The sequence below is a fragment of the Canis lupus genome, chromosome 36 (genome assembly GCF_003254725.2).
Source record: "Canis lupus dingo isolate Sandy chromosome 36, ASM325472v2, whole genome shotgun sequence".
NCBI lineage: Eukaryota > Metazoa > Chordata > Mammalia > Carnivora > Canidae > Canis > Canis lupus.
In genome coordinates, this window is record NC_064278.1 from 19167284 (window position 1) to 19192960 (window position 25677).

General features: G+C 44.7%; 1 protein-coding gene across 4 annotated transcripts in view; it reads right to left on the reverse strand.

Annotated features, from left to right (window-relative positions):
- Positions 1-22365, reverse strand: part of CHN1 (chimerin 1) — a 224027-nt gene extending 201662 nt beyond the window's left edge. For 3 of the 4 annotated variants that reach the window (XM_035697151.2, XM_035697144.2, XM_035697150.2), the window contains exon 1: positions 3843-3927. In XM_035697151.2, coding sequence (XP_035553044.1) covers positions 3843-3918 — 76 coding nt within the window. In that variant the 5' untranslated portion in view covers positions 3919-3927. Of the gene's footprint in view, positions 1-3842; positions 3928-4323; positions 4350-6830; positions 6958-18547; positions 18788-22238 lie in introns of those variants that run through there. The other variant, XM_035697138.2, reaches the window with a different exon arrangement.
- Between the last annotated feature and the right edge of the window lie 3312 nt (positions 22366-25677).

Below are 25677 nucleotides of genomic sequence, written 5' to 3' on the forward strand. Positions count from 1 at the left end.
TTTCAAGTGCACATTAGCTAAAAGTACAGCAATTATGGCTGCCCTCAAGTAAAAGTTTGTGTCTGAACTATAATCATATTATAGTACTTTAAGCCAGCATTTCCATTTGTGTGTATTTTTCTGAGGTCACCAGGCATATCTAATGCACAGTGTAAGCTAAATGTCTATTTGACTTGAGCAGTTGGATTTCTGCCAGTTTTGTTTTCAAGAGGGTATAAGGAGATTTGGCTGCAAATCAAATCTCCCTAATATGGCCACGGTTCTTCTGGTTAATGTGGGTGTCCACAATAAGATGACTTATTCAAGTTGATTACATTGTGAGTTATAAATCAGCTAAATAGCTTGGAACTCTGGGTGAGAATTACACAATCTCTAATTAAATAACAGAGCTAAAAAGAGAAGTGTATTTCCATGATTAAAATCACAATCTGGGCTCAAATCTTGTCTACTCCCATGATGGATTTTTCATAAAACTCCTTTGTATACTGTTGTAAAATAGAACACATCAGACAATGCACCGATTGGAATTCGTTCATCCATCCTTCATTCAGTCAACAAGTATTTACTAAGGACCTATGGTATACAAGGCATTGTGCTAGAATTCTATCAAAGGAGTCAATGATGAACGAGACATGTGTTCAGATCTTTAGAAATTTGCAGTCCTTGAGGAGAATCCTTGTAAATGGGAAAATGACAAGGCCATAAGAGGATACAGATTGAATATCGTGGAAGTTCAGAGCAGAGAAAAATTATTTCCAGCTGATAAAATGGGCGAAGGCTTCATGAAGGTTGAAACTATGCTTTGAAGTATGGACAGAAATTAGGCAAACAGAATAGAGAAAGGGAAAAGTGGGGTTTAGTTAAGAGAGAAGAGCATGACGAAAGTCTTGGGGAAAGAGGTGGGAAATCGGAGAAGAATTGTGGACAGGACAATATGGCTGTAGCAAGGACTTGTAGGAGGCTAGACATGTAGGTCAGGGACATATAGAGAAGGCCAAACTGTTGCCTCAATACTTATTATGTTATCTGAACCCTGCAGGCTTTCTATAAGGACTTGAGATAACAGGATATTTGAATTAATTATTCAAAAGTCTGGTCTCAAATTTTTTCATGCTCTATTTTCCAGTAACAGATTATTTACTACCCACCAATATGTGAAAATATATGAATATACCCCCACACACAAACATGTACTATTGCTGTAAGCTAATAACTCAAGGCACAATATACCCTTAAGGTGAAGTTTAATAAAGATTTTATTTAAAATTTTTTTTAATATTTTATTTATTTTTTCATGAGAGAGACACAGAGAGAGGCAGAGACATAGGCAGAGGGAGAAGCAGGCTCCATGCAGACCCAGTGCAGGACTTGATCCCGGGACCCCGGGATCATGAACTGGGCCAAAGGCAGATCCTTAACCAACTGAGCCACCCAGGCAGCCTATAAATCCATATTTTAAAGTCTCTCTGATAATTTCTGAATTTCTGGTCAACTTCTAATCAGATCTTATTATATCATCATTATTTTACTTTACAACCTGACAAAGAGCTTGCACCAAGTGTAGGAGTCATGTAAGTTCTATTTCTTTTAGATTTACTTGTGCTTGTATTATTACTATGATTTTTGATGCATGATTTCTTTAAAAGAATCTTTTAAAGGCATCTGTTCATTTGGTAAGGTTTAGTTTGGTTAAAAAGCATATAACCCATAAATCCAACTAACTTGGCCATGTAAATAGCAGTAAGTTGCAATGAGCCAAATGGGAAAAGATGAGTCAATTGTACTGGCAACCACACCCTATAGTGGAACTCCCTCTCTTCCCCCAGGATAACTTGTACGTGATGTATGTGACGTGGGATTTTCCAACATACAAATTGAGTAAGCGAGTCTGTGTCAACCTATACATAAAATACTAATAAAGCTTAATCTCCTCCCCATTCGTAAAAATAACTAATAACTATACATGGAAATTCTACTTTTTCATAAGATGATGGAAGTCTTGGGGTATTTACTTTGGAGGTTGCTGGTATGGACAGGAAACCAGGGCAAATATTTGTGAAGTGGTATGGTCAAGGCTGACCTTCAGAAAGATGAATCTGATTATCTGTGTGTAAAATAGGTTGAATGGAGAGAAACAATTGAAGTGGCTCTTACTTCAAGCCCTGCATACCTATTATTGCATTTGTTATCAAGTACTAGGGATTCTGGTCTGAACTTTGAGAGAGCCTCATCTTTAAACGGTTCCAGGAAATGTCACTCAATACCTCTGATATCCTGGGAAAATGAGTCTAACTTTTATAGAATTGGTAATAAAGAATACTAGCTATAGGGGCACCTGGGTGGCTGAGTCAGTCAAGCGTCTGCCTTTGGCTCAGGTAATGCTCCTGAGGTCCTGGGATCGAGTCCCGAGCAGGCTCCCTGCTCAGGGAGAGTCTGCTTCTCTCTCTCCCCTCTGCTCCTTCCCCTGTTCATGCTATCTCTCATTCTCTCTCTAAATAAAATATTAAAAAAAAAAAGAATACTAGCTATAAAGGGAAGAAAGGGCTAGCACTAGAGTGGACCTTTCTACAACTTAGAAATCAAGCATGATGGAAAAAGTTTTTTGAACATTTTGAACATTTCCTCTTACTACTGAATGGAAACATAGCCTATAAAACACATAACTTATAAAACACTGGATTTGACTGAATCTAGGTTTGAGAGTGGGAAGTTTTCATGTGCTACCTCCCTGGAACTTCTCCAATGCCACAGTACATCTTGAAAGATGCTGGTCAGAAAAAATCTGGCTTCAGGGGTGCCTGGGTAGCTCAGCTGGTTAAATGTCCAACCCTCAATTTAGGTTAAGGTCATGATCGCAGGGCCTTGAGATCCAGCCCACATTGGGGTCAGTGCTCAGCACAGAGTCTGCTTGGGATTCTCCATCTCCCTCAGCATCCCCCGCCCCACCCCACCCCCCACCCTTGTGCACTCTCTCTTCTCAAATAAATAAGTAATCTTTTTAAAAAAGAGAGAGAGGAGCAGCCCGGGTGGCTCAGCAGTCTCTCATGAATAAATAAATAAAATCTTTAAAAAGCGGAGTGGGGGGGATCCCTGGGTGGCTCAGCGGTTGGCCTGATCCTGGAGACCCCGGATCGAGTCCCACGCCGGGCTCCCTACATGGAGCCTGCTTCTCCCTCTGCCTGTGTCTCTGCCTCTCTCTCTCTCTCTCTCTCTCTCTCTGTCTCTTTGAACAAATAAATAAAATTTAAAATAAATAAATAAATAAATAAATAAATAAATAAATAAATAAAGAGAGAGAGAGAAAGATCTGGCGTCAAATGTAGGCTTCACCTCTCACTATCTATGTGACTGGAGACAGATTTAAATTTTTTAGGACTTCAGTTTCTTCCTCTGAAAAATAGAGGTACTCTCTGCATCACTTGGTTTACAACATTTTGATTGCAGTTGACAGAAAATTTAATTCCAATCAGCTCAAACAAACAAAGGAAATTTATTGGCCCTGACATGGACAAACCCACAGTCAAAGTGAGTTATAGGGAAGGCTGATTCAGCCGTGCAATGTCACTTTTTAAAAAATATTTTATTTATTTTTTCATGAGAGACACACAGATGGAGGCAGAGAGAGAAGCAGGCTCCCTGTAGGGAGTCTGATGTGGGACTTGATCCCAGGACCCTGGGGAATCACACTTTGAGCAGAAGGCAGATACTCAACCACTGAGCCACCCAGGTGCCCCTCACTGTCTTTATAGAACACAGAATCCCCGCCATTCATGGCATCTTCCAGACTCTCCCCTTGTGGTAGCAAAATGGCTTCAGGGGTCCTAGATATTATACAGTCTTACCTCTCCATCCAAAGGAAGTGGGAGTCCTGGAGTATCTCACCCTCATTGGCCTGAGTTGGAATACATGCTCATCCATGAATCATTGCTGTGGCCAGAGAGAAAGGGTGAGTAGAGGTCAATCACAGGTTACCCAAAACTGAGTGAATTAACCCTTGGCTGAGGTGAATTCCTTAAAGAAAACCCAATACAGAGCTTAGAGGGGAAAGAAGGGGTTGGGCAGGCAACTCACACATGTTTGCCTTTTAGGGTCACTCTGGGGATTAAATAAAGCACAGAGTGGACATGTAATAAATATGGTACTTCTTCCTCTCTCTATGAGGATTACCTTCCACAATATTCAGTAAAAAGCCTGATTTTCTCTGACAGTAAGCACCCAGTCTTATGCCAACAAGTCCTCTCCTCACTAGTCCATCTTTTCCCATATATAAAAGCAATGCCCGACTCTTGAACTTCATATATATTTGCTTCCCAGACTACTTACAGGCATGGTGACATCACTGACACAACCTGTAGGAAACAAAAATTGTAATTGATTATTTTGCAAAACGTGCTTATACTATTATGTAGTGCCAACGAAACAGTTGGACTTTTTTCATTAAGTTAGCCACGTGTTTTGTCATCAATTTTCCAGTTTCAAATAATTTAAATCTCTTTCAAAATATACAGTGGATTCAACATCAAGAAAATTATTTTCTGCATGTTTTAGGATTTCCAGCTGAGCCTCAACTGGGATTCTAATTCTGGTCATATGTGATGAACCAGTAGGGTTTATTTTCATATAAACAATATTCAGGGATGGGTAAATATTCACTTATGTTAATAATAGGCTAAAAATGATAGAGTTAATCCTAAGACATATCTACTCCAAGACCCCAAATGGCCTACAGCTGCATTCTGAGCAAGAGTCTATCTGGCCAAAGTAACTAAAAAAGAGCTATAGCCTCTATTAGAATTTCATGAAGAATATTATAGGGTATCTACTGCATCCCTCCCAGGAACACTTCTTGAAAATCCCTTTCCCCTTTTCTTATCATATCCCACAACCGTTTTGGAGCAGAGCGCTCTGGAGCTTCCGAAATTCTCTCCCAGCCCTCAGTATATGGGCTTCCTGCACTCTCCCCCAACCCTATTCCCTATGGTGCACACTGGTCTCTCTGTTTCTGTTTACTCTCCTTAACCTTCACCTGGCACCTAGATTCCTCACTATTCGGAAGATTCAGGAACTGGTACAGCAGGCAAGAATCTTGCTCTCCATCCTCCTGCCTCTCAGTTCTAGTCTCTGTCCATTCACCTTGATTCTTTTTTTTTTTTAAGATTTATTTATTTATTCATTCAGAGAGAGCGAAGAGAGAGGCAGAGACACAGGCAGAGGGAGAACAGGCTCCATGCAGGGAGCCCGATGTGGGACTCGATCCTGGGTCTCCAGGATCACACCCCAGGCTGCAGGCGGCGCTAAACCGCTGCGCCACCGGGGCTGCCCTTAACCTTGATTCTGAAACACACACACACACACACAGAAATTTGGCCTTTTTATTAGAAAGTGAGATGGTGTAACGCCTGGGTGGCTCAGGGCCTGATCCCAGAGTTTCTGGATTGAGTCCCATATTGGGCTCCCCACATGGAGCCTGCCTCTCCCTCTGCCTGTGTCCCTGCTCTCTCTCTGTGTCTCCCATGAATAAATAAATTAAAAAGAAAGAAAGAAAAGAAGAAAGAAGGAAAGAAAGAAAGAAAGAAAGAAGAAAGAAAGAAAGAAAGAAAGAAAGAAAGAAAGAAAGAAAGAAAGAAAGATGGTGACAAAGATGGTCAAGACAAAATTCTAGTGAATTTTGCTCCCAGCTTAAAATGAGTGTGGCAACTGTGTGATATGCTTTGCATACATCTTGTCATTTGAACCTCACAGCAACCTTATGGGGCAAGGGGGATCTTAGAGTTCAGGACTTCCACCTCAGAGCTCCAACAGTTGGTTAACTAGAGCACACCACCATTCTCTAGAAAAAGGTCTACCCAGAGATCAATTGTTATCATTAACATATTCATACACATTGGTATAGTTTGCTTGTTGAGGACCCTTTATGATAAAAGTTAGCCTAATGCCATAAATAAATATTTTGCTATTAAAAAAATGAGTTTAGAGCTGATGCTCCAATTTTAATCCAGTTTAGAAATTACACATGTTTTCATTTGGCAAAACATTTATTGATGATGATGATGATGTGCCAGGAGCTCAGATACACAAAGACACGGAGTCCAATTAATAAAGCAAACAGCGTGTACATCCAAAACACCTATTAGGAACTCAAGATTTTACAAAGTGCTTTGATAGAAGTTTTTCATATGTTTTGGGCAGACCAAATGAAAGGAACATCATATAATTGGAGGAACGGGGGGTAAATTTTTAAAGTGCCTGGAGACAGCCTGCCCTGAAACCTCTCTGGGTGAGGGCGACCTGTGGGAGGCAGCCCGCTAAGCAGTAGAGATAAGAAGAAGAAGGAAAAGAGGTCCTTAAAACCTGCCTGGCCCCGACTGTCAGTGCCACCAGGACACCTAAACGTTGCTCACCCGAATTACAAGCGGTCAAAAGAGGTAGGTTCTGGAGCCAATGAGGGTCAGGATGAAATGTATTTTACAATTTACAAGTAAGATTGAAAGTTTTTCATCTGAGGTACAATAAGTAACTCCCTATTGAGTGTTTATTCTATCCATGAGAGACTTCATTGATGCTCCTTCTTTTCTTTTTTTTTTTTTTTAAGATTTTATTTATTTATTCATGAGAGACACAGAGAGAGAGGCAGAGACACAGGCAGAGGGAGAAGCAGGCTCCATGCAGGGAGCCCCATGTGGGACTCGATCCTGGGACCCAGGATCCAGGATCAGGCCCTGAGCCCAAGGCAGGCGCCAAACCGCTGAGCCACCCAGGCTGCCCAATGCTCCCTATTTTCTGGGTTAGTCTGATTCCCAGGCTTTAAAAATGTTGTAGGCGCCTAGTACCTCTGGAGCTGTGAAGGGAAACCAGCTGTCTCAGGGTCTGTCTTCCTGCGTTTCCTGTGTTTCCTCTGGAGAACAATGTGAGTTGGAGAAAGATAACCCCCAGAGACAGATGGGGTGAAGTAGAGCACTGGTCCCAGCAAAAAGAAGAAAACATTCAGAATGTGAAACAGCTCTCTTCCAGGTCCTCCCCCACCCCCCACCCCCTCCCCCCATCCCCCACCCCCCCCATCCTCCCCCTCCCCCCTTTCATCCCAGGCACATTAGTGCATTTAGTTCGTCCCTGCAAATTGAAGCAAAGTCTCCTTTTAATCCTAAAAGCCTTTTTTTTTTTTTTTTTTTTTTTTGCCTCTCCAGCTATGATGGGAAACATTAGGCTTTCTACCATTCAACATGCATTTTTATCCCATTACTTAATGGAATGAAACAGCTAATTCATTTCTCCAGCCATTTTTTTTTTTTTTAAAGCAGGACAAATCTCCTTCAGGGAAGAACTGGTGCTTGCCTGTCTTCTAGTAATCGGGTCAGATCCAGGCATCTCTGAGTGAGAAAGTCAGGCTTGACACCATACAACATTCTAAAGTCCTTTCCACCCTCCCAGTGCCCCCCAGGGGTCTTAAAACTTCACCTTTCTTTTCCCTCCCCTACAACTGGAGTTAGAGTTTCATTTAATTGAAAATATTTAATACCAGTTCTTTCTGGCCTCCTTTTAGTTTTTAAGCCTGTGCAGAGACCATGGCAGTATAGTGATACGCTCATACAGATGCTTGGTTAAAACAGACAAAACCATCCAAACAAATGAATGTATAATGATATTGTTCAGCTGAGAGCCCCAGTCATTGACACTGAAATTCTCCTTGAAGCGGCCCACCCAGAAGTCACCAATCCTTTTAATTCCCAGAGAACGCTGTCCCCTTCACGTACAGGTATGGATCTAAATATATTTTACAATTTATTATAATTAATTATTTGAGTGTGTATATACACACACATATATATAACATATATACTTGTGAATGTATATTTGTGAATAACACATACACACACATGCATTCTATCTCTTTCTACCTACTGGATCCTTAGCTGATTATGAGTAGGGTTCTGTTGTGTTTTTCTTTTCTTTTTTTTTTTTTAAGATTCTATCTATCTATCTATCTAGATATCCGAGAGAGAGAGCTGACTCTGCTAAGCACAGAGCTCAACATGGGGCTCAATCTCACCACCCTGAGATCATGACCTGAGCTGAAACCAAGAGTCGGATATTTAACCCACTGAGCCACCCAGGCGCCCCATGTATTTCTTTATATTTTGCAGCACATAGTTACTCAGTAAACATCAGCTGACTATATTAATGTAAATATAAAAGCCAATAGAGTGACCCCAAATAGGCTGTGTGCTGGACCTCCTAGGGGGTAGCATGCTCCGGTATTGATAACATTCTCATCAATGGTTTACATTTTGGCAAAAGCAAATAGAAGGTTTTGTTCCAAGTTTGTGCTTAGAGTGTGATCACTTGACAGAGGATTAAGGAGTGCTGAGATGTAAGAAGGTTAATTGTAACTGCTGAATAGTGGTTTTTCCATGTTTAGTTTGTTTGCAGCTTGGTGGAATAAGCTTTGCAAAGTCAAGTCAGTTTTTTTTTTTTTTTTCACTCCAGGTGCCGGAAAATCTACTTTATATGAATAGTCTTTCTATACCTTATGACTAGTGGCCCTTTTTATGTAAAGGGCCAGAGACAGGTGCCTACTTCTTCCTTTTAAAAACTATTTACTTTTTTAAAAAAAGATATTTGCCTATATAGCTACTATCTATCTATCTATCTATCTATCTATCTATCTATCTATCTATCTATCATCTACCTATCTTAGAAGAAGAGAGAGAGGGATCCCTGGGTGGCGCAGCGGTTTGGTGCCTGCCTTTGGCCCAGGGCGCGATCCTGGAGACCCGAGATCGAATCCCAAGTCGGGCTCCCGGTGCATGGAGCCTGCTTCTCCCTCTGCCTATGTCTCTACCTCTCTCTCTCTCTCTCTGACTATCATAAATAAATAAAAATTTAAAAAAAAGAAGAAGAAGAAGAGAGAGAGAACAAGGTGAGGAAGGGCAGAGGGAGAGGGACAAGCAGACTCTGCACTGAGCCTGGAGCCCTATGTGGGGCTCGATCCCAGGACCCTGAGACAGTGACCTGAGCCAAACTTACGAGTCGACGCTTAACTGAGCCACCCAGGTGCCTCTAAAAACTATTTTCAGTTACAAAAATATTTTTCTACACCCATGCAAAAAGAAAAAGCAGAGAGAAGGCAGCCCGGGTGGCCCAGCGGTTTAGCACCCCCTTCAGCCCAAGGCATGATCCTGGAGACCCGGGATTGAGTCCTACGTCAGGGTCCCTGCATGGAGCCTGCTCCTCCCTCTGCCTGTGTCTCTGTCTCTCTCTCTGGGTCTCCCATGAATAATGAATAAAATCTTAAAAAAAAAAAAAAGCATAATAGGGGATCCTTGGGTGGCTCAGCAGTTTAGTACCTGCCTTCAGCCCAGGATGTGATCCTGGAGACCCGGGATCGAGTCCCACGTCGGGCTCCCTGCATGGAGCCTGCTCCTCCCTCTGCCTGTGTCTCTGTCTCTGTCTCTCTCTCTGGGTCTCCCATGAATAATGAATAAAATCTTAAAAAAAAAGAAAAAGCATAATAGGGGATCCTTGGGTGGCTCAGCAGTTTAGTACCTGCCTTCAGCCCAGGATGTGATCCTGGAGACCCGGGATCGAGTCCCACGTCGGGCTCCCTGCATGGAGCCTGCTCCTCCCTCTGCCTGTGTCTCTGTCTCTGTCTCTCTCTCTCTGTCTCTTAATAATAAATAAATAAAACTTTAAAAAGAAAAAGAGGAGAGAGAAACCGTTGTTAATTCTACCACCACCATTAAAAAAGAACCACTCTTAACATTTCACTTTATATTCTTTGAGGGTTTTTTCCTGACTCTATCGATATGGCACATGCAGGCCTGGGTTTGTCCGTTTTTCTGCCTCCTCGAATCGAAATGGTACAACATGTTTGTATCCTGCATTTCCCCGCTCCCGTAGTCGTTGGTGGGTCAGTGAGTGGACATGGACCGAGCTGGGCCATCCTGGGTTACTCGCTGAGGATGGAGCCGTAATGGTTAAATTGGGGGCTGCTGGAAACAGCCTTTGACCGCGTGGAACAAGAAAGGGAAAACAGTCCAGAGTGAAGGAGGCACATAGAAAACAGTAAAGGTAAAAAAAAAAAAAAAAAAAAAAAAAAGGAAGAAAAGAAAACAGTAAAGGTGAGAGAGAGGGCCTGTCGACATCCAGGTGTCTGGTTCCAATTATTCTAAGGCTTGGAAGAACAAAGCTTTCTTTATTTTTTTTAAATTTTTTTTTTCAAAGCTTTCTTTAAATTCCATAGGTAGGGGACACGCTGTGGAGCACTGTCCAGGTCCTCCCATCAGGACGAGGGGTCCCTTCTCCCAGATGCCAGGAATGTGTGTTGCTGATGGCTCACAGCTGGGTCACTTCCCAGGCCCTGCCCTTGGGCTGAAGGAGTTGCCTGGGCCAAGGTCACCCATCCTCTGTAGGGGCAACCTACGTCCGAAGACTGTTTGATATGTGGGTATAAAAGCCTGGCTCCTTTCCTCCACATGGGACAACTCCGGAGCTCCCCGTGCCACTGACTGTGGCATTGGTGTCACAGGTCGGCTTTGCCTTCTTCCCAGTCCTCCTTTCCTCATGCTCTTACAGTATTGGTTCAAAGAGCACTGGCCACTAAGCCTTCTGTGGGCAAAACTCTGTCTCCGACGGTGTCCTGGGGACAGTGTGGGGGACAGAGATGTCTAAACGTCCCACATAATCATAATGCATTCTCCCTTTCTTCCTTTGTAATGCGGCTTATAATGTACCTTTGTATTAAATCACTTCACCATTATTACTTAAACTGGCCTAAGTGTCTTCTTGTTTTTTTGTAAGCAGAAAGGTTCTAACTAATATATTATTTCCTTATGACAAATTTCTTTTATTCATGAGAGACACGGAGAGAGAGGCAGAGACACAGGCAGAGGGAGAAGCAGGCTCCCTGCAGGGAGCCCGATGTGGGACTCGATCCCAGGTCTCCAGGATCACATCCTGGGCTGAAGGCAGGTACTAAACCGCTGAGCCACCCAAGGATCCCCTATTATGCTTTTTTTTTTTTTTTTAAGATTTTATTCATTATTCATGGGAGACCCAGAGAGAGAGGCAGAGACACAGGCAGAGGGAGAAGCAGGCTCCATGCAGGGAGCCTGACGCAGGACTCGATCCCAGGACCCCAGGATCACGACCCCAGCCAAAGGCAGATGCGCAACCACTGAGCCACCCAGGCCCCCCTCCTTTTTTTTTTTCCAGGCACCCCTCCTTATGATAAATTTCTAGAAGTAAAATTAATGTTCTATAAGAGATACACATCTTTAAGCGTTTGACCCCTATTGCCACCTCATCCTTCAGAAACATTGCACCGGTTTACATCCTCATGGACAGTGTGTGAAAGTGCCCACTTCCCGCACCTGGCCCAACACTGATCGTATGCTTTTTAAAGTTCATTCATTCATTCAGCAAGTGGGTTCTGAGCGCCTGCTATAGGCAGGGCTGCGTGCCAAGGGCTAGGGGCAAATCCGTGCCCTGGGGGAGCCGGGTTCTCGGGATGAAGAGACAGGCAATGAAGGAAGAAGGTGAATAAGCCCCCTGTGGACCAGAAGGTGGTAAAGGCTCCACGTCCAGCAGGGAGGGAGGTGGGCGCTCAGGGGAGGGGGGGCCCACCGTCAGCACAGGGGATCGGGAACCCCTCCCTGAGATGGTGACTTGCCAGCAAAGACTTGAAAGAGATAAAGGAACCGGCGTGAGGCTATCTGGGGGAAGAGCATTTGGAGCAAGGGAACAGCAGGTTCTAGAGCTTGAATCACACCTCGTGTGTTCAAAGGGCCACAGCCTGGCAGCCGGCTGGAGTGGGAGATGCGGTTGGTGAGGTGATGGGGGCTGCTTCGAGGTCCTGGGGGGGATGGATTTCTCTAGCCAAGACGGGAACCAGACGCAGGGGTGGCATAAAGGTGTGACTTGGTCTGACGATTCAAGAGGCGCCCTCTGGCCGCTGTGTTCAAGAAAACCACAGTGAAGGCAACATTGGAAGTGGGGCCCAGTTAGGAGGCCGCCTGCCTACCCTGCTACACCAAAAACACTATTTCATCATTGTTGGATTAGGTTTTTTTTTTTTTTTTGGACTTGAACATTTTATATATAAATCGGTTGTTTGTATTTCTTCTATTGGAAATGGTCTATTTTGAGATCTTTGCTGATGTTGCCCTTAGCATATTTACCTGTCGCAGTGGATTTCCAATGACAGTAACAATGTAGCTCCTAGTCTGTCGTAGAGGTAGTTCTCTGTCCCCAAATCTTCTTCTAATTTAATCTTGTGTGTGATTTTCTTAGGGAAATCTTTAATTTTTATGAGGACAGACTTTTTTTTTCTTTTCAGAGAAATTTTCTGTTAGGGGTTCTGCTTGTGATAGCCTACTGAGAATTTTGCCAGGATGATTGCTTCAGTTTAGGGTTTTTAATTTGCCAGGCATAGAAGCTAGTTGAACGAAAGGGAAATTAATTATGATACTTGAAATCTAAAGTGGAACCTGGAGGCAGGAGATTTAACCAGGCCACATGAGATTCTGGAACCCAGAAATAAAACCCTACCTGGAGCCAAAGTGTCTTTCCCATTTCTCAGAGCTGCTTCATTCTCACCTGCTTCCTTCTCTTCACTTCTCCCCTCTGCTTCTCTCTGAGCACCCACTTCACTCTTCCCTCTCCTTCTCTGATACACTGTTCATCCACATTGTGGCCATCCCAGTTCTGGCACCACTGACGAGTGGACCAGCATCCCTTTACCTCAATTTTAACCCATGGGAAAGAGAAGCTCATTCCCACAGTTCACCTAGTATATTGGCCTATTGCACCCCTGCCTCTAATCCAAAAACATAAGTTGTGTCCAGGGAGTGTTGGAATCACAGACTCTAAAGGGCTCATCTTGTGGGGTGGGGGCACGTGGAGAAAGGGGAGTTCTCAAAAGGCATAGAGAACATGCACTGAGCATATACCACAAAGGAGGTATAACTCACATTCCTCCATTGTTTAGTCTAGTACTTCCATGTACTAGTACTTTACATTTTCCATACTTCTGAAAACAAGTTTTGTGTGGGGATATGCTTCAGAAGTATCATTTTATTTTATATTGCAAATGGTTAGCCACTTGTCTGCAAAACGTAATTAGGAAAAAAGCTAAAGTTGTGCCAAAATTGTTATTGAAATGTGCTAGAAAGATTGTTTAAAGTATTTCAGTGAGTACCACTTTTTAAATAATGTTGATCTAATTGTTGGAAACTTCTCTTGGTTTTGTTTTGTTGTTATTGTTGTTCTTTACAAATTAAAAAACATGCCAAAGGAACACACACACACACACACACACACACACAATCTGATTTAAACATGAGTAGGGGACCTGAACATTTTTCTTTTTTTTCTTTCTCTTTTTTTTTTGAACAGACATTTTTCCAAAGAAGAGATGCATATGGCAAACAGACACAGTAAAAGATGTTCCATATCACTGATCATCAGGGAAATACAAATCAAAACAACAGTGAGATATCACCTCACACCTGTCAGATTGGGTAAAATAAAAAAAGACAAGAAATTAGTGTTAGCAAGGAGGTGGAGAAAAAGGAACCCTTGTGCACTATTGCTGGGGATGCAAACTGGTGCAGCTACTGCAGAAAACAGTATGGAGCTTCCTCAGAAAATTAAAAATAGTTACCCCATATGATCCCATAATCCTACTACTAGGTGTTTACCCAAAGAAAATGAAGACACTATTTTGAAAAGATATAGGCATCCCTGTGTTTATTGCAGCGTTGTTTACAAAGGCCAAGATATGGAAGCAAACTAGTGTCCATCAATAGATGAATGGGTAAAGAAGACACAATGGAATATTAGCCATAGGAAAGGATGGGATCTTACCATTTGTGACAATATGGAAGGACCTAAAGGGCATTATACTAAGTGAAATAAGTCAGACTGAGAAAGACAAATACTATATGATTCCACTTAAATGTGGACTCTAACCAAAAAATGAATAAACAAACAAAACGCAGAATCAGACCTATAAATACAGAGGGCAAATTCATGGTTGCCAGGGAGAAGGGGGTGGGGATGAGTATAATGAGTGAAGGGCAGTGGGAGATATAGGCTTCTAGTTATGGGATAAATAAGTCATGAGAACAAAAGGCACAGCATAGGGATTATAGTTGATGATACTGTGAAAGTACCATATGGTGACAGGTGGTAGCTACACTTGCCACGGGCAGAGCATAACCTACAGAGAAGCTGACTCACTACGGTGTAAACCTAAACTAAAGTAACCACGTGTGTCCACTATACTCAGATAAAGAAACAATAATTTAAAGGCCAAATGGTGGAATCAGACAAACATGATTACTGTCCCTAGCGGTTCATTGACACAAAGAAGATGGGAGCTACCACCAGGCCACCGTGTTTGAGGAATCCGTGTCCAAACCTTGGTGGAGAAACAGCTGAATTCAGAAAGGCATTATCAGCCAAGGGACTCCACGTCTTTCCAGCTCTTTCCTATGGGGAGGGAGTGTCTCCAGACTGGATACGTCACGGACATTATTGAAGAGGCCGAAACCAACCAACCAAACAAAATTAAATAATCTGTCCAGATTGTTGTTAGTAATTATTTTGAGGGGGCTTTTCATTTGCCCAGTGTGATCATTTTTTTTAAAGATTTTATTTATTTATTCATGAGAGACACAGAGAGAGAGAGACAGAGACAGAGACACAGGCAGAGACAGAAGCAGGCTCCATGCAGGGAGCCTGATGTGGGACTCGATCCCAGGTCTCCAGGATCATGCCCTGGGCTGAAGGTGGCGCTAAACTGCTGAGCCACCCTGGCTGCCCCAATTTTTTAATTAAGTAATTACACCACGATTTTTTTAAACTGGCCAAATAACTATAGGCAAATGATTTCTCTGACTCTCAATTTTCTTCACTTATTCAATATCACAATTGAACTAGATGATTTCTAATGTTTCTACAAACATAAAAATTTTGATTTACTAATTTACAAGTTTTCTGTGTAGAAGTGTGTGGGCCTGGGATCCCTGGGTGGCTCAGCGGTTGAGCATCTGCCTTCAGCTCAGGGTGTGATCCCAGGGTCCTGAGATCGAGTCCTGCATTGGGCTCCCCACAGGGAGTCTGCTTCTCCCTCTGCCTGTGTCTCTCCCTCTCTCTGTGCGTCTCTCATGAATAAATAAGTAAAACCTTAAAAAAAAAAAAAAAAGGAAGTGTGTGGGGCCGTATGAAACCATAAACTAAATGCTGTCTTCCCCCAGGGCATTCCACACCCACTGGAGCCAATACTCCAAAGACTAACCTACCAAAGACATGTTAAGAAATTAAAATACATTTAATAGTTTCTCCAATAGTGGTGATCAGGAGAGGAAAATTATCATCTCTTTCTTTAAATCTTTAGTGGAGACTTTGTAGAGAACATTTTTAACAGCTTTTTGGAGGTATGACTGACATATGACAAACTATGTATTTATATGCTCTGCAACAATGAGACATAGGCATATGGCCATGAAACCATCATCACAGTCAAGATAGTAAACATATCTATCACCTCGAAAAGTTTTCTTGTTCTCCTTTCTAATTTCTTCTTCTAAGCTGCTCTCCCCAGAAAACTACTCATCTCCTATCTGTCCTGATAGATTTGCTTGTGCTTCCTAGAATTTTACACAAATTGAATCATACATATGTAACCTCTTGACTGGCTCCTTTCACTCAGCATAATTATTTTAGATTCATTTATCGCATTGTGTGCATCAAGAGTTCGTTCTTTTTTTTTTAAGGATTTTATTTATTCATGAGAGACACACACAGAGAGCGAGAGAGAGGAGAGAGAGAGAGAGAGAGAGAGAGAGAGGCAGAGACACAGGCAGAGGGAGAAGCAGGCTCCATGCAGGGAGCCCAATGTGGGACTCGATCCTGAGTCTCCAGGATCATGCCCTGGGCCGAAGGCAGGTGCTAAACCACTGAGCCACCCAGGAATCCCAAGAGTTCATTCCTTTTTATTGCTGAGTAGTATCCCAACATGTGCATATACTGGTTTATTCATTGACTTTTGATGGGCATTTGGGTTGTTTCCCCTCGGGGGCTATAGAGAACAAAGTGTTGTGGACATTCATGTACACGCGTTAGTATACACACATGCTTCCATTTCTCTTAGGTAAACACCCAGAAGTAGAATGTTTGGGTCAGATGATAAATGCACACTTAACTTTTTGAGAAATAACTAAGCTGTTTTGGAAAGAGTTTGTGCAATTTTACATTCCCACTGACAACATGTGAGAGCTCATATTTCTGCACATACTCGTCAACACTTGGTATGACCAGTCTTTTTCATTTTAGCCCCTCTAATAGGTGTGCAGAGGTAGCTCACTAATTTTGAGTGAAGATACCTGGGGGCTGGGGGGGAAACTGGTGCTCATTCATTTTAGGAAAAATGCCTATCGGTTAATCTCATGCCACTTGGGTTCCCTCAAGCTGCCTTATTTATTGTTCCTGGTGAATCTGGTTCTTTTTTTTTTTTTTTTTTTAAGGATTTTATTTATTTATTCAACAGAGATACCGAGAGAGGCAGAGACACAGGCAGAGGGAGAAGCAGGCCCCCTGCAGGAAGCCCGATGTGGGACTCGATCCCAGGACCCCAGGATCACGACCTAAGTTGAAGGCAGATGCTCAACCACTGAACCACCAGGTTCCCCATGAATCTGGTTCTTTAGCTGATTTTATGATTCTAAAAGCCACCCTATGCCTTCTAATACATTTCTTTTATCCTCCTGGTACTAGAATAGGCCTGTTGCTGGTAACCAAAGACCAGGGTCCCTCTTCGATAGGTGGTTTTTGTTTACCTCTGCCTGGCAGGCTTTCCCTCACCTCTTCAGGCAACAAACCCCACCCACACCCTAACTACAGCATCTTTGCTTTTAGATCCTATCGCCTCTAAACCAAGATCTGTTCCTCTTCTATTTTGGATACATGAGCCAATAAACCTCCCCTTTTAAGCTTAATCTAGTTGGGAATCAGGTTTCTACCACTTAAAACTGATAAATCAGTTATCAGTGATTGAAAATCGCCCTATGCTCAACCCTCCCCTTGTCTGTCCTACATGGGTACCCAGAGCCACACATGAGGCCTGGAAATCAGCAATGCTGAGTAAATCAACTACCACATTCTTAAAATCAGAGACATTTTTATAAAGCTGTAAACAACAGAAAACTGGAAAGGTTGCTTTGCGAGGCAGACCACTTCGGAGGCCAGGCTGCCTGGGTGTGAATCTTAGCTCTGCCATTTATCAGCAATGTGACCTTGGGCAATTCATTAATTTCTGTGTCTTAAACCTTCTTAAACCTCAAATATGGATAATGATAGGACTAACCTCATAAAGTTATGAGGCTTCCATTAGCTAACTTATAAAAAGCACTTAAATGATGCCTGATGCATGCAAGGCTGGGGTGTGTGTATGTGTATGTGTGTGTGTGCTTAATTCTTGTTTTGTGATATGGATACTTTTTTGGATGAGAGAGTCAAGACTGAAAAAGACTTTGATATGCAATCACGGAATGATGTGCTAAACCCTTACTTACGAGTCATGGGGTCTTAGATGAAATGCCTACTTTCTCTGAGAATCAGTTTTTCACTCTTTAACCAGGCACATATAAAGACCCATACTCTGGCTCAAATAGTGGAACATCAGGTGGCTTAATAGAAGTTCACGTAATAAAGATTCTGATGTTGGGGAGGGGCACGTTAGCTGACTACAGGTTCATCTAGAAGTCATAGAATGGCAAGGCTATCATAAAGCTTCCAAAGATTAGACCGAGTTGCTAGCAGTAACGTCAATTAAAGAAGATTATACCCCTTGGGCCCTCCGCTCATCACGGAGAGGACCCACCCAGCACTTGGGCAGGCTCGAGAGCCTCGTGGGGCGGGAGAGGCAAGGCAGGGAGGTAGCAAACATGTAATCTGAAAACAGTTGAGAGCCTTCAAAATGCTTGCTCTGAATGACCAGAGACCCAGAGAAGACCATCCTCAGATACCGTCCTGTGGCGGCCTCTATCCGACAAGCTCCAGAAGCCCAGGGTGGAAGGCCCCAGGGGGCAGACCCAACCCAGCATGGGATGTGCTCCTTCCCAGGAGAGCTGTCTGGTGGTAGTGAGGGCTGCCTTGCAAAGCTGCAAGCCCCTGACCCCGAGAGGAGCTGGGTGACCATGAGTTTAGGGGCATGAGCAAAGAATCGTGGGAGGGATGGATCATCCAGGATTGCTCCTTTTCATTTCATACTCTAAAAATACATGATTCTACTTGTTGAGTTTTTTGTTTGCTTTTTTAGATTTAAAGAGGGTTAACCAAATACTTGATCCATGAACTGCAACTTTGAAAAACAGTAGGAGCTGCATATGTTGGTCACCTTTTGCCCAATGGGGCCTTTTGAGAGCCATGAAGAGCCATGGTTGCCACACACACACACACCCAGGGGCTGATTGCCTCCAGCCCATCCCATCTTCAGGATTGCGCCCTGGTGGTTAGTGTTGAATCTACGTTCACTATTGCTTTTTACCTGTGGTCACAGCCTCTGAAGAACGCGGAGTCTAGCACTGGTTGCGTCCTGGTGTGGTGTTAAGATGAAGCTTTGTGATCCATCTGCCTGTGGTTTTTTTCATTTTGGTCACTTCCCTCTCAGCCCTGGAGGCATGGAAGATAGGGTTGATGGGCAAATCTTGTCTTGCAAGTACATTTCTTTCCAAAGAGGTTCCAGAATGTTTGCTCACAGGACGATCACTGGCCAGCAGAGCCTACGCTAAGTAAACACAAAGGAATTAAAATAAATCAGGGGGGCCTGTTTACTCCACAGTGAACTTTTTCACTTTTTCTTTAAAAAAAAACACAAAACACCTTCCTTCCCATCCTTCCTTTCCAAACACTGCTCCAACCTCTCCATGCTGCTTTTTACTTTTTATTTTTTAGAGATTTTATTTACCTGAGAGAGAGAGAGAGCGCACAAGCAGGGGGAGGAGGAGGGGGAGAGGGAGAAGCAGATTCTCCACTGAGCAGGGAGCCCAGTGCAGCTCCCTGGGCCCTGGGATCATGACCTGAGCCGAAGGCAAACAGATGCCCAACCACTGAGCCACCCAGGGCCCCTTCATGCTGCTTTTTAAAAAGAGAAAAAAATAGGAAGGTAGAAGATTAAGACTATTGTTAAAAGTCTATTTTTTTAAGAACCTATTTCTTATACATTGTAGACTAAATAACAGTGAGAAACAGCCCATGGACACTTTGAGCTGATAGATAGATAGATGTTAGATAGATGAAAAATAAATATCTTGCAATACAGAAATTCTTAATTAAATATAGCTGTTTACCCAAATAGAGGCAACAATTGAAACTTCTCAGGCCTCTATTGTTGCTTTTCCTGGAAATTTTGTTTTGGTTTTGGCGCATGTTTTTTCTGATTTTTCTGATTAAAGTAATATATAATCATTATAAGGAAAATCTGGAATATTTGGAAAGAAAGTTATGAAAAAACTTTCTAGATTCAGAAATTGAATATAAAAATGAAAAATGCACATTTTACGTGGTTAGTTTTACATTTATTAAATGTGCTTGAGCTGTTTTTACTCGCAACTCTTCTGACACCAAATGTGGGGGGGTCTTTTTTCCATATCATCAGTTGATCTTCCAAATCTCTAGACAACATCTAGATGTACTACAACTCAGTTCTGATGCTAACTACCAGGAGTTAGCACAGACCTTATAGGACTGCCCAGCCAAAAGTCTGAGATGGTCACCTTTACTTCTGACCAACCAACCAGCTATCAGTTGGGGGTTCCAATGATCCCCTCCTCAGGTTTGATAATTTGGTAGAGTGGCTCACAGAACCTAGAAAAGCACTTCACTATTACTGGTTTATCATAAAGGATGCAACTCAAGACAGCCAACTAGAAGAGATGCACAGGGAAAGATGTGGGAAGGGGCTTCCATGCCCTCTCTGGAGGGCCACCCTCCCAGTGCCCTGACGTGTTCACCAACCTGCCAACTCTCTGAACTCCATGGTTTAGGGGTTTTTTATGAAGGTCTAATTATGTAGGCATGATTGATGAAATCATTGGCCATTGGTGATTAAAGTCAATCTCCAGTCCCTTCCCCATCTCAGAGGTGGGCAGATGAGGCAGGGGGGACTGGTAGAGATAAAAAGTCCCAACCCTCCAATTATGTCTCGGTCAACCAGTACCCATCCTGAAGCTATCTAGCCCCCACTCTGCCCCAGATACCAATCATCTCATGAGCATACAAAAGACACTTGGAACTCTCTAGAGATTCTGAGGGTTTGAGAAGCTGTGTGTCAGGAAGTGGGGACAAAAGCCAAATATATATTTCTTATTATGTCACAGTGCTCCTTTTAAAAATGTTTAAAGTGTCCTAACAATAGGTGCTGACTGGTTAATCCTCTGAGGATCTCAAAACAATTTATAAATACCCCTCCTCTGACTCTAAAAGAGTAAAATGGGTCTTCTCGTTTTTAAAAGCCTACTGATCCTTTTGAGCTCTCTGAGCTTGTACTGATCCAATCTACGCTTGTAACTTTGTTGATCCCTTTGCGAGAAACAGACTGGATTATCAGAGTTCTGGGACAGACAATAGAAGGCCAGAGTCTAAAGACCATCAGCCAAATACCTGGCTGAAACATTTTAATTAAAACTGTTCTGCTAATGGGCTTTTCTTCTTTGTATGGGTATAAATACCAAGCAGCTTACCTAACTTGTCCTGGCAATTCCTGAGCCCAGGAGTTCTCGAAGTGCGGCCCTAAACGAAAGCTCAGCATCACCTGGGAACTTGTTAGGCCTGCAAATTCTCAGCCCACCCCAGATGTACTGAATCATAAACTCTGGGGTGAAGCCCAGCAATCCGTGTTTTAACAAGTCCTCCAGCTGATTCTGATGCTCGATAACATTTGAGAACCACTGCTTCTCTTCCCCACCCACCCCCCAGCCCCACATCGGGAGGAATTTGCTCCAATTGACTCACACACTCAAGTCCAATCACAAGCGTATCTAGACCTGGGTGGTGGTTACCCGAGTACGTAAATCCATAAAACCTCTCCAAGCTCTACACTTAAGATCTATTTTACTTGATATAGTCAAGCCTCAATTTTTTTTTCTTTTTTTTAAGATCACAGTCAGGGGCACCTGGACGGTTCAGGGGTTGAGCATCTGCTTTCAGCTCAGGGTGTAATCCCGGGGTGCTGGGATTGGGTCCTGCACGTCTATCTCTCTGCTTCTCTCTCTGTGTCTCTCATGAGTAAATAAATAGGTAGATAGATAGATAGATAGATCGATAGATAGATAGATAGATGGATAAATAGATAAATAAATAGATAAATAGATGGATAAATAGATAAATAGATGGATAGATAAATAGATGGATAGATGGATAAATAGATAAATAGATGAGTAGATGGATAAATAAATAGATGGATAAATAGATAAATAAATAGATGGATAAATAAATAGATAAAGATGGATAGATAAATAGATGAATAGATAGATAAATGGATGGATAAATAGATAGATGGTAAATAGATAAATAAATGGATAGATAGATAAATAGATGGATAATAAATAAATAGATAAATAGATGAATAGATGGATAGATAGATAGATAAGTAAATAAATAAAATCTTTAAAGAAACCGCATCAAACTATTTCTAAGAGAGCGGGTTGGGCTGGGCTTGTCCCAGTGCCGCGGGCGGCGGCGGCAGGAGGCGGCAGGGCGGACCCGGCAGGAGCGCAGAAGGGCCCCCCGGGAGGCGGGAGGCGGTGAAGGAGCCGGTGGACCCCGCTGCCCACGCCAGTCCCCGAGCGCGCGGGCCGGGAGGCGGCGGGGAGCACGGGCCACCCCCCGGGTCCCCCCCCACCCCGGCCCGGATCCCCCTCCCATCCCCCCCGGGTCCCCCCCCCCGCCCCGCCCCGCCCCGGATCCCCCTCCCATCCCCCCCGCCCCGCCCCGGATCCCCCTCCCATCCCCCCCGGGTCCTCCCCCCGCCCCGCCCCGGATCCCCCTCCCATCCCCCCCGCCCCGCTCCGGATTCCCCCCCTCCCCCCCCTCGCCGCTCCAGCCTCGCAGACGCGGCCCGGCCGGGCAGGGACCCGGAGCGCCCCCCCCCACGCCTGCTCCTGCGCCCCCTGCGCTCCCCGGGTCCCCCCCGGATCCCTCCCCCGAGCTCGACTTGCTCCCGCGCTCCCCGGGGTTACCTGAGGTTACCTGCCCGCAGCCCCGCAGCCCGTTCCCACCCCCGCCAGTGACGTCCCTGCATTTCCCAGACCGGTCAGCTGGAGGCAGGCGGTCCAGGCAGTTCGGGCTCCGGGAATCACTCCGTTTTCTGTCTTTCTTTTAAAAAAGATTTTATTTATTTATTCCCGAGAGACACGCAGAGAGAGGCCGAGACACAGGGGGAGGAGCAGGCCCCCCTCCAGGCCGGCTCCCCGGGGACCCCGATGTGGGCCTCGACCCCCGGGCCTCAGGATCACCCCCCGGGCGGAGCCGAAGGCAGCCGCTCAACCACTGAGCCCCCCAGGCGCCCTCAGTTTTGTTTGTGATGCTCCCATTGCACCACTTTCACTGCTGCGGATGCTCGTTAGTTCCGTTGTCCACCCAGCACCCAATCTTTCTATGTTGGGTGAGTCTTCCATCGTCTCCAGCGTTGGTGGGGAAAGGCCTCCTTCCCACTCCAGAACCGGAAGTGGACTCCATGCCCTGGGAGTTGGCACAGGCCTCTGGGGCCCTGGGCCCAGACAACCAGATGCTGCCACCTGCGACTTGAACTCTTGGGCAGTAACATAACGATGAAGGGGCCACGGAGAAATTATTCACTGGGACAGCAAGGCCCTGAGCTAATGTGTGACCTCGCCAGCTAGCTAGTCAGGACCGGTTTCTCTTCTTGGTCTCCTCTGGCCACCTTAGAGCTCGCTGTCCACTCCTCCCTTCTGGGAGACTTGGGCTCCTTCCCCCCAGATCCCAGGGACACCAAATATCCACAGGGCAGTACTGCGAACCTTCCCCGGGGTTGCTGGGCCTGATGGTGCAGGAGCTGGGCTTCCCTGGTGATTCCTGCTTGAATGAAGGTAGTGGCCGCGGAAATGCAGTCACTTTTACTTTTATTGATAACTCCCTCCCTTTCACTCCTCATGAATAGATTCAAGTGCATGAGCTGTAGACGTGAAGATTGAGTCCCAGGCCTCTTATGTGGGCAATTGTATCAACAGCTAAAATACCCTGGGATGCAGCATATGCCAGGAATGGTTCATAGTGTTTTATGTGCATTTAAACTCACCGCGATCTTCACATGGAGGAAGTATCATTACTCATATTTTAGGAATTAGAGAAGCAAGACACAAAGAAGTTAAGTAACTTGCCCAAGGTTACCAGCTAGAAGGTAGTGGGGTTGTGCTGCAAACCTAACTGATCTGCTTTTAGAGTCATTACGCCAAGGGGGTGCCACCTATTGAAACAGGAGAAATGAGAAGAACAGACTTTATGAGGGAGGACGATGGGTTCAGTTGATGAGCATAATTCTAGGGTGCCTGGGTAATGCCCAAGTGGAGGTCTTCATCAGGCAGTTGAAAATCTGAGTCTAGAGCTCAGGTCAGAGATTGAGCTAGAGATAGAGATGCGGAATCATCAGTGTATAGATGTACCTGGAGCCATTAGGAGTGGGAATGATCATTCAGGGAGAGTGTCTAGAGTAGAAAAAGAAGAAAGGTTCTGGAAGAGACATTTGGGGATTATAAGACTAAAAACCTATCAAGAAGTCTAAGAGAGGTGGAGGAAAAACAAGGAGAGTACAGTGATCTAGAAGTCAAAAGAAGAGATTATATCTTAAGAAGAAGCGATGGCCAGTGGCATGGCATGCTCCCGATATCCCAAGTGTAATAAAGGCTGGAAAATGTTCATTAGATGTGGCACCACGAAGGCAGCTGGAAATCTTGGCAATACAGAATCAGTGGAAGGGCATCGGTAAAGGCCGGACTGGAGGGGCACATGGAGGGAAGCCCTTTAAAGTTGTCTGATTAAGAAGGGGAGGTGTAGTAGGGTGACAGTAGAGACACGAAGTCAGGGGAAGGCTTTTGTTCACAAAAGGAGAGGACTGGAATTACTTACATAATTATGGGAAGAAGGATTAAGGATGTCATCGGGTGGTCAGCAAACACTGGTGGTCCTGAAGTCCTGGTCGTGCTCCCCAGGCTGGATGTCAGCACAGGGCGACAAGCAGGCAATCAGAATGCAGAGTTGGGGCTTTGCCACGCAGGGCAGCAGAAGTTCAAGAACATGGGCTTAAAAATCTTGGAAAGAGTGTGATTGAAATGACAGGCATGGCATCTTAGACAGAAGAGACAGTGGAGGCAGGAGAGGAGGGGCTGATGGGAAATATGCAGGGAGGAAGGAGTAAGAGCTTAAGGCCAAAGAGAAGGGTGTTTGAGCAAGGAGTTCCAAAGGGGGGTAGTTTTGGGTCAGGATGGCCCACGGTGGGGCCATGGAAGCTGAGCTGAGATCTCAGCATGAAGGTGACGTCCCTCAGTTATCAGCCCACCCTTGTGGGTTAGAGGGACAGAAGCTTCAGGTCCTGCCAAGGGACATATTAAAACGACAAGGCAGCCTGGTGCACAAGACTCCACGATGTCCGAAGGCTGGAAGAAACGCTGTTATGGGTGGAACTGTGTCCCTTCAAAGTTCCCGTGTTGGAGTCCTAACCCCCAGGACCTCAGACTGTGACCTTATTTGGAGGTTCAGTCTTGAGAGGTAATCAGGTTACAATAGGACCTAATTCAATATGACCCCCCTTGTAGGGGGGGGGGGAGTCTGGACAGGGAGAAACGCGCTGAGGGAAGATCATGTGAAGACACAGGGAGAACATGTGAACATGAAGACGGCCACCTCTGAGGCGAGGAGAGAAGCCCGGCCCAGACGCCTCCTCACATCCCTCACAAGGACCCAGCCCTGCCCACCACCTTGATTTTGGACTTTGATGAGATGATAAATGTCGTCGTTTCGGCCATCCAGCAGCCCCAGCCAGTGAGTACAGATGCCCTCCCCAACTCTCCCGGGGCCTCCCCTAATTTACATTACTGAATAGAAATTAGGCCGCTGCTGCCAAAGGGCCTGGGATTACAGCGATGGCTTTGGTGTGTGTGTGTGTGTGTGTGTGTGTGTGTGTGTGTGTGTGTGTGCAGAGTTCCCTGAAGTGCACAGATGCCTGAGTCCTGAGCAGAGTCAGGACTCACTGGACGAAGACGGTGGGGACGCAAGTGGGAGGACGGGCCTGGTGTCCGCTCACCACCTGAGGGGCCAGTCCTCAGGACTTGCTCAGCCTACTACTGGTTTTGTGGTGCTCTCCTCACTCCCATTCCTTTGGGTCTTGAGGAGTAGCCACACACAGGTTGCTTACGGTGATGAGGCATTGAGCAAGGATCCTCCAGAACGTAAGCTCGAAGAGGGACGTAGGGTTTCAGGCAAGAACTCAGTGGACGCTGAGAGGAGCAGCCAGTTCCCCGTACCTTCCCCCGAGCTGTTTGGTTACAGCCAGAAACACTCAAGGACACACTCTCCCAATCCACGTTTCAAATTAAGTAGCTTTTAAATTTTATTTCTTCCTACCGCCAAAGGGATTCTTGATCTCCAGTCTTCCAAAGAATA